A 9,535-nucleotide genomic window follows, 5' to 3' on the forward strand; every position below is an offset into this window, starting at 1 on the left:
GTAACAGATGTGCTTAACAGCAGATTGGATTAAAGGTCAAGAAACTGACCAGGAGGCTATAGCATTTTTTCAGGAACAGAGGATGGGCATTGAGAAAAATTACTGTGGGTGGAAATTGAGAAGTGGGCTTGCTTACTGAATATAAGAGAAGTAAAAAGGGTTAGGAAAATAGTATTGATAAGGGGGAAAAGGGAATTTGGGAAAGCAAATGATTTTGGAGATAATCAGGAAGAGAAGTGATTTTAGTTAGAAATGTTGAGTTGAAGCAGAGGGTAGGGCACCTAAAGGGAATTGACCTTTGGGTACATGGAAAAAATTAGACCAGAATGCATATAAGAAGTAAAGGTGGAGATACGGGAGCTATTTGAGTAGAAATCAAAGTTGAAACCTCAAAATATAGACATTATTTTAAGTTTTAATGAGGAAGCAGAGGCCAAGCAGAACATAGAAGGATTTCCTGCAACTTGTAAAAGAGAGGAGTGGGGTGCCTGGGTCGCTCAGTCAGTTAAGAGTTCAATTCAGCTCAGGTCTTGATCTCGGGGTCATGAGTTCAAGTCACATGTTGGGCTCCATGCTGGGCATGGAGCCTACTTAAAAAAAAAAAAAAAAAAAGGGTGAGGAGAGAGGGGTAAGAAAACCAGGATAGTGTAGTATAATGAGAGGAAGGGAAGATACTTTTAAAACTTGATACTGTAGTCATTCTTTGAAGTGAGTTGGATATGACCAGAAGAATGCCACAGATAATTTTAAAGTATGTTTTGAGGATTCAGTGGTTGGTAGATTAAAAATGTCTACACTGAGCAAAATATCTCTTGTGCCTCAAATGTATTATCTTCCAGTTGAGTTTAAGGGTGATTTGGGATAGAGGAATTCTGTTCAACTAGCTATGCTCCTGTTCCTTTCTTTTGGAGTATGAGGAAACCCAAGAAAAAATTACTGGGTAATACCTCTGTTACACTGTTTGACATGGGGCTTTTTCATTTTATTCCTAATGACAAACATTTCATCTCCTGATGTCTCCCTTCAGCTAGCTTTTATTCTTTGTAATGGTGAGTAGAAAGAAGTTTTTGATCCCTTATAATTCCACTGAAGTTTGGAGATGAAAATGCCTTAGAAATAGTGGTATGAGTGAATTTATTGCATTTTTCTGTGTATTTACAGATGGGGCGTGAGTGGGTTTGGTTCGATTCGGAGCAAGACTATCCCAATGACTCTGAGCTGAGCAACGACTGCAGGTCCCTCTTCAGCTCATGGGATTCCAGTCTGGATCTTGATGTGGGCAGCTGGAGAGAAACTGAGGAGCCAGGGGCTGAGGAACTAGAGGAAAACAGCCCAGGGAGAGAACCTAGTGAGCTGCTTGTGGGGGACGGAGGCAGTGAGGAATCTCAGGAAGAAGCAGAACAAGTCAGCCGTCAGAATCTACTCCACTTTCTCTCTGAGGTAATGGGGAACCATTGTTTCCAAAGTTGAAAGAGTCTCAACTTTCTAAGAGAATACTTGCCCATACATATTTCTACCACTCTTAATATTGTTTACTAAAATGCAAGCTCCACAGTGGCAGGAACTAAGTTAATTGTTATGACTCTAGCACTTGGTGCTAATACACAATATGTGCTGAATATGTACTTTCTGACCGAATGTTCTAAGATCCCAGTCATTAGGAACCCAAGGTCATAGGAAGTGGAATTTCCGTATGCAGGACTGCCTTATGAATATCTGTTGCAATTCATTTTTCGGAGTCATAGGAGGTGACACCTGAACTCTTTGAAGGTTATAACATTATGACTTCAAGGCAATATTTTACAGTGTCCTTACTACCCTGGTTTAGGGTTGAAGGCCAGAAATAAGCTGAATTGGACACTATATTTATGTGGCAACTTCACACATTCAGAAGAACCTAGGTTAAGATAAGCGAGAATCCTTTTTTTTTTTTTTTTTTTTTTGGCGAGAATCCATTTTATGTGTTGCTACTTCTTTCTGCATCATCTGTGGCGGACAAAATTTTCAGCAGTTTTCTAGACTGCCATTCCCAATTTGATCAGAGTTGACACTTGACATGAAAAAGTTAGAGCACAAGCTCTTTGAAGAGGCAAGAACCATGTCTATCTTGTTTACTATTAGGTTCCTAGCAACTAGTTCAGTATCTGGGTATCTGAGTTATTTTATACATTTTATTTATTTTTTAAAAAGATTTTATTTATTTATTAGCACAAGCAGGGGGCGTGGCAGGCAGAGGGAGAGGGAGAAGCAGGTTCCTCATTGAGCAGGGAGCCTGACATGGGGCTCAATCCCAGGACACTGGGATCATGACCTGAGCCGAAGGCAGACGCCCAACCAACTGAGCCTCCCAGGCACCCCTATTTTATACATTTTATTTTATTTATTTATTTTTTTGAGATTTTATTTATTTATTTGACAGAGACACAGTGAGGGAGGGAACACAAGCAGGGGGAGTGGGAGAGGGAGATGCAGGCTTCCCCCTGAGTAGGGAGCCCGATGCGGGGCTCGATCCCAGGACCCTGGGATCATGACCTGAGCCGAAGGCAGACGCTTAATGACTGAGCCACCCAGGCACCCCTATTTTATACATTTTAAATGATAGAATGAATGAGTTAATCTGTTTGCATCTCAAACTGAGTCATAGTGGCAGTGTAATCATGTAACATTATTGATATGTAGATAATGGTTTCCACTGGTGTTCCTATTCATACTATGATTGCAGGTAGCTTATTTAATGGAGCCATTGTGCATTAGCAGCAAAGAATCAAGTGAAGGTTGCTGTCTTTCATCTGGTACCAGACAACAAAAGGGAACGGAAATGGAAGCTACTGAAGGAGAAGAGTCATGCAGAGAGCCTGAACAGCCTTCAGCAAGGGTAAAACCCTTGGTAGCTGAGAAGTCACTGGGAGAAAATGGAAGGCCAGAGGTGGCTCTAGCTCCCTCAGATATTTGTGCAATTCAGCGACTATCCAGGGAGAGTGAAGAGGTGAGTGAGTAACTTAAACCAGCTGGCTGATTGGTCCTCTGCCCAGGGAGGCAGAACACAGTAGTTACTGCATGTAGGCTAACCCCAGAGAGTTTGGCTCCCTGGGTGCAAATCCAGGTTTCAACACCACTTAACTGTGTGACCTTAGGTGTGTCAGTGAACATCTTAGAACCTCAGTTTTTTCTGCTGTAAATGGAATAGTGGTGCTCTCTCTACATTAGGTTTTCTGTGAAGTTTAAGTGAGACATTTCATGTAAAGCACTTCGCTTAGTGCCTGGCTCACAGTGAGCAATCAATAAAATTTAGAATATCATTATGATGAATATTAGACCAGCAACTCCAGAGCCACAAATCATACAGTTTTAAAAGAATATAGCGTCCATTTAGAAATTAGTATATTGCTCTTTTTATTTTTTTCTAGGGGTACAGAACCACAGTTTTCCAGCCAAATTGTTACCAAGAATTCATTGACTAAGGTCTAGTTAAGTCACCTTGACCCTTTCTACCTTAAAGTCAGCCTTCACTTACCCCATGCAAGTAAAATTACCTTGCAGATAGTAAATCTCTTTCTAAAGTTCTCTGTTTCCTGGCATTCCCAGGGGGAGGTTCAGCAAGAATCCAAAGAGGAGGACGAGGGTGAAGGGTATGTGTCAGAGTTGGAAGACCAGCCCTCTTCAGGTGAGTGTGATGATGGCTTCAGCATTCAGGAGACTCCTCTGGTGGATATCCTTTTCAGCCGTGCTACCTCTTCAAAGTTGTAAGTATGGATTTTTATCCAAGGTTGTTAAGATTCAAACTTTTATTTCTGTTTATGCCTATTTGAATTCATTACCATGAACATGGATTACTTTTATAAATTAATAAAAGGAAATTAAAATTGGAAAACCCTAGAAGTAGAATTAAATATAATTTTATTGTATAAATAGAAGTCTATGTTTTCCTCTTATAAAACAAATCTGTTTCAGGCATCTGGCTGGCTCAGTCAGTAGAGTGCATGACTCTTGATCTTGGGGTTGTAAGTTTGAGCTCCATGTTAGGCATGGAGCCTACTTTTAAAAAGATCTGTTTCATCAACATTGAGAATCTCTTTCATAAATAACCTTTCTCTATTTTTTAAAAAGATTTATTTATTTATTTGAGAGAGAGAAAGAGAGTGAGAGAGCATGCGTGAGGCAGGGAGGGTTAAAGGGAGAGGGAGAGAGAAACCTTAGCAGACTGCATTCAGCATAGAGCCTGATGTGGGGCTTGGTCTCACAACCCTGAAATCACAAACGGAGCCAAAACCAAGAGTCAGACACTTAACCGACTGCGCCACCCAGGTGCCTCAATAACCTTTCTCTTTAATTACTGTATTTATTCAGGAAGCATTGCTCATTCAGATTGTCCCTCAAGTCTAATACTGAAACTGTACTTCTTTCAAAAATACTAAAACAGCTCCTTGTAACTTGAAATTAAAAATTATTTTGAACTTTTGATCTCCTTTGTTTCTTTTTCACAGATCCTGGGAAATTGTTTATATAATTATCTTCTTATAAATAATTATGAAGCTAAAGGGCACACTTTGGAATCTTAATTTTTTTTAGTAAAGGGAATTTCTTTTTAAATCAGAAAAAAAAAGTTGTTTTTGTTATGGTAATAAATAGTTCCTTTTCTGGGCCTGGTCTTATATCTATCTACTGAGAGAAGATAGCATGAAGTGCTGTTTTTTAAGTAGCAGATTTCAAAATTTTGTTATGCAAGTAGAACACAGCTTAATACCTAGGTGGTTGAAGAATTGCTTCCTTTGCTTTTCTGTAACTCCCTGTGTAAGTATGAGCAGGGGGCAGGCATATGATGACTATCCAAAAAACAGGAAATCTCTAATCTGGGACATTTTATCTCATGATATTTTAGTACCTTGAATGGCAAAATCCACACTCTTATTTTAGGATTTAGGATAAACATGGAATATTTATTGGAAAACAATAGGTAATAGTAATTGAGTTTCCTTGGCCAGATGGCGTAAGGGGAGATAGAAAGCTGAGTTCTTATGTTATAATCAGGCAAGCTTAAAACTACTTTGAAAGATAGACATTCTCCAGGCTCCTCTTTTCTTGGTTCTCCCTTAGTTGGTACTAACTCTCAGGAAAAATAGAAGTAGAGCACGTGGAGCACCACTCTGAGCCTGCAGGTCCTTTCCATTCCCACATTTTTACTTGTAGTTGCTTGGCGTGCATTTCCAAATAGGTGGAAATAAAGGTAAGCTAGGGATTATTTCTTAAAATATTGCAAAAGTGATCAATTATGAGGTTACAAAACCTTAGGCAGTACCTTTCATATAATGGAAACTTAATACCTGTTGTGTGGATGTATGAACAAAAATGCCCTGGTACCAAGGAACTATTATTCATTCTGATCAACTGACCAGAAACAAAGGAAGAGGTTTGTTTTGGTCTTTAAATGCCTTGTTCTGATAGGGTTCTGGATTTAAGGACAAGTTGATTTTTGTGTATATAATTTAGATGCAGATGAGATACTATATCCTGAAACTGGATAGTTGTTTGGAATTGCTCAACTTGGAGAAAGATAAAATGAGATGTGAGTTGTGCTCAAATGGACACACACAGTATGGTACATAAAGCACAAAGAGGGTGTGAAACATTAGGTGTGGGAAGAACCCATTTTGAGAGATTAAGTATATAAAGTGGGAAGTATAACATAATGTTAAACTTTGGAGTAAAGAGGAAACTTGTCAACTGGGAAGATTATAAGATGAAATAAAACATTGGACAGTAGCACCTGGAAGAAAAAAAACACTAGACAATTTAGCCCAGAGAAGAAAGGGCCATGAGGAAAAATGAAGTTTTCTTAGGTATTTTCTTTTTCTTTTTTTTTTTTTAAAGATTTTATTTATTTGACAGAGACACAGCGAGAGAGGGAACACAAGCAGGGGGAGTGGGAGAGGGAGAAGCAGGCTCCCCGCCAAGCAGGGAGCCCGATGTGGGGCTCGATCCCAGAACCCTGGGATCATGACCTGAGCTGAAGGCAGACGCTTAACGATTGAGCCACCCGGTGCCCTTCTTAGGTATTTTCTTAGGGAGAAGGAGAAATATGTAAATTGTGTAGCATTCAGATGAAACATAAGAGAATTCCCTAAGATGTGAAACCAAGTATTTCCTTCTCAGGAAATGTAGGAGAAATACTTATTAATGTGGCATATTTCTGCATAAACATAGGACCAGATTGATTTTTGAAATACTTAATACTGTGAAATATTTGAGCACTTACTATGTGCCAGGCACTTGGGAAGCATCAGTGAACAAAGACTACTTTCATACACGAGTTTTTTAGCGTCACAAGTGCTGAAGAGGAAATCAGCAAGAGCCCAAAAGACAGAAGCAGTTGTAGATTGGTAGTAGAAAGTAACTACTTCATTAGGTAATAGTGACCAGTAAGAGAATATTTGTAGAGTTTGGGGGTCTCTTATGGAAGCATTCAATATGTTTTAATCACTGGTGTTAGTTCCTTCCCATATTAAGTAGGAGCACTATATATCGAGGAAATCTCTTTACCTACCTGGGAGAGACAGAATACCATATGTGAAGTTACTATTTCCTTTCTGTCCATTTTATCCCATAGGTCTGATCTAGGCCAGAGTGACACTATTCAGGATCACTTGTTATTTAAGAAGACTCTCCTGCCAGTCTGGAAGATGATTGCCAGTCACAGGTAGGTATCCAAGCCACTGTTGGCCTTCACAGCCACTCTTTTCATTTATAATGACTTTCCAGAGTTTCTTCATCCTCTCAGAGTTTGTCCCTTAACAGGTTCAGCAGTCCTTTTCTGAAGCCTGTGTCAGAAAGGCAGGCCCCAGGATACAAGGATGTGGTGAAAAGGTCAGTGGAAAAGGGGTCAGAAAAGGTTGGTTGCTTTTATATCTGTCTTTTCATACTTTATTTCTGGTCTATTCGATCATTTCTTTCTTTAAAAAATAAATAAAGATTTTATTTTTAAGTAATCTCTACACCCAACATGGGGCTTGAACTCACAACCCCGAGATCAAGAGTCACATGCTCCACCAACTGAGTCAGCCAGGCACCCTGATCATTTCTTTATTTCATTTGCATTACTTACAAACTCAAGATATATTTTACATCTGAACAAGTGTGTAAAGTTATGATAAGCTTGGTCTTCATTTGAGAAGGAATACAGGGAACAAAAGGATAATAATAGGCTTTTTTCTTTTTTAGTATTGATTTTTAAGTAATATCCATTCATTATAATCTTAACATAGCCTTTGATAGTTTTGATACTGTTCTTTTGGAGCAAAACTTTAAAAAGAACACTATATTCATCAAACCATTATAGGTATGCTAGGGCAAAGATGGTAATCCAAATGGTTGTTACAAACATTGGTTGATAGCACTATTTTGGGTTTTTATAGCATAATTCATCTAAAATGCTGTCATACACCAGTGTGTTAATAGAGTGTAAAAGATCAGGAAAGGACCTTTGCAGACAGACTCCTTCATTCTATACGTGAGGAAAGTAAGGCTCAGAGGTGCTCATGACTTGGGGTGATCAACAGTGAATAGCAGAGCTAGAACTAAACCCCAGATTCTTAACCTCCTAGTTCAGTCCTCTTTCTACACTGCTGTGTCTTCCCTTATATACCCACTCTCTGTGTCTCATTAAATAGTTATTTATCTAAACATTCACTTGATTCACACTCTTCATCTCCACAAAAGGAGAAAAAAAATTCTTAGCTTTTGATTATATAGTAAGAGAAGCAGATTAAACAACTAGTATATGACTACACATTGTGAAGAGTCAGTCAGTAACTCCTCTGTGACAGACTAATCATTGGAGCTCTTTGCAACTTTGGTATGTGGGGCCAGCACCCCTCCTACAGTGGTATAGTGGCTGGGTGTGTGGGCTCTGGAGTCAGGCTACCTCTAAATTGGAATCCAAGCTGTGTGACTTTGAGCAAGTACTTAACTTCTTTAGCATTGGTTACCCACTGCCAGTTGGTGATAATAAGGTACCTAGCTTATAGGTTTACTGAGAGGACCAAGTGAATTAATATAGAAAGTACCTTGTACTTGGCAAGGTAAGCACTTGGCCTATTGTAAAAAGTCAAATGTTAGCTGCTGTTGCTATTTTATTATCTGATGGGAATTAAGAGCTGGTTCTCCAAGAGAGCATGTTAGGTCCCACATAAAGGTCTGATTTCCTGTGGTTTCTCTTGGCCACCTGCAGACCCATGGACTTAACTAGCTTGAAGAGGAATCTGTCTAAGGGACGGATTCGCACCATGGCTCAGTTCCAGCGGGACCTGATGCTGATGTTCCAGAATGCTGTGATGTACAATGACTCTGATCATCATGTGTACCATATGGCTGTGGAGATGCAGCGAGAAGTCTTGGAGCAGATTCAGGTACTGTATATAGAGAGCTGTAAGGAAAAGGAGTACAGCCTCTGGAATCTGATTTTAGAAAGTCTGTGAGAATAAGAATGATGTTAAAGTGACCTTGTGTTCTCAGAGTTTATGTTTAGAGGTGGCTAAAGGCCCTGAGGTATTGACATTGTACCTACTGCTTTGGAAATCTCTAAGTCTCTGTAGGACCGGCTTTCATAGATAGTGAAGTAAAGTAGTGTAGGAAGACAGCAGCAGAGAAGTCTCAAGAGAGCTGGGGATAGATAAATAACTGGAGTTCCTGCTTCCAGTGCCTCAAGTCAAAGGGCTAAACATGCAGACCAAAGGCTGGAATCACTATCCATTTTTTGGTTGCTACACCTGTTGATATTAATGTATGTTCACACTGTCCCATCTACAGGGGTAAGACATGGTAGCCAGAAGGTGAGATTGCGAGTTTCTTTTCTGGGCAAGACCATACATAAAAGGAAAAAAAAGCATAGTCAAACCTCATTGCAGAAGAAGAAAATTGCATTCAAATCTCTATAGTTTTTAAGATTCATACCTTGCTATCTGCCTTGACTATAGGTGCTGAGTATTTGGTTAGACAAAAGAAGAGACTTAAATAGTTTGGAATGAGAACCAGCCAACCCTGTGGATGATGGAAAACCTACCTCTTCTGTTAACCTGACCTCTTATTGAGACTCAGAGAAGATCCCAGTACTTGTTTACCAGTTTTCTATTGTCTTTTCTAGTAAGAAAAATGTTAACTCACAACCAAGGAGTCAAAGGTGTCTGTGGACATAATATAAAACAGGAAAGCTGAGATTTGGGGTTATGCTGTAAATGTTGCTCACTTCTTTGTTCCTTAGGCTTGATTTAGATGTAACTAAATTAAGCCTCTTGTAACTGCTCTATAAATAAATGTTATTTCACAAGTTGAAGATTGCTTTTTTTTATTATGTTAATCACCATACATTACATCATTAGTTTTTGATGTAGTGTTCCATGATTCATTGTTTGCATATAACACCCAGTGCTCCATGCAGAACGTGCCCTCTCTTTTTTTTTTTTTTTAAGATTTTATTTATTTATTTGACAGAGCGAGACACAGCGAGAGAGGGAACACAAGCTGGGGGAGTGGGAGAGGGAGA

At 39.3% G+C, this 9,535-nt stretch overlaps 1 protein-coding gene across 2 annotated transcripts; it reads left to right on the forward strand.

The window, feature by feature from the left end:
- Positions 1-568: 568 nt before the first annotated feature.
- Positions 569-9,311, forward strand: LOC116645213 (bromodomain-containing protein 8-like). 2 transcript variants are annotated; one of them, XM_032425265.1, is made up of 7 exons: positions 569-1,440; positions 2,723-2,986; positions 3,586-3,743; positions 6,605-6,694; positions 6,793-6,861; positions 8,225-8,402; positions 8,970-9,311. In XM_032425265.1, the coding sequence occupies exons 1-7, from the start codon at positions 1,162-1,164 to the stop codon at positions 9,018-9,020; spliced, it is 1,089 nt and encodes a 362-aa protein (XP_032281156.1). In that variant the 5' UTR covers positions 569-1,161; the 3' UTR covers positions 9,021-9,311. The 2 variants fall into 2 exon arrangements, with proteins under 2 accessions (XP_032281156.1, XP_032281155.1); XM_032425264.1 differs by having other exon boundaries at positions 8,225-9,311.
- Positions 9,312-9,535: the final 224 nt, after the last annotated feature.

Source organism: Phoca vitulina, unplaced genomic scaffold, assembly GCF_004348235.1.
Source record: "Phoca vitulina isolate PV1807 unplaced genomic scaffold, GSC_HSeal_1.0 scaffold32, whole genome shotgun sequence".
Lineage (NCBI taxonomy): Eukaryota > Metazoa > Chordata > Mammalia > Carnivora > Phocidae > Phoca > Phoca vitulina.

Bases quoted from the DNA above. Each gene is read 5' to 3' on its own strand.
- LOC116645213 (XM_032425264.1), top strand. From the start codon at position 1,162: ATGGGGCGTGAGTGGGTTTGGTTCGATTCGGAGCAAGACTATCCCAAT. The intron at 2,987-3,585 runs GTGAGTGAGTAA...TGGCATTCCCAG, and splicing joins TATCCAGGGAGAGTGAAGAG to GGGGAGGTTCAGCAAGAATC. The intron at 3,744-6,604 runs GTAAGTATGGAT...TTTATCCCATAG, and splicing joins CGTGCTACCTCTTCAAAGTT to GTCTGATCTAGGCCAGAGTG.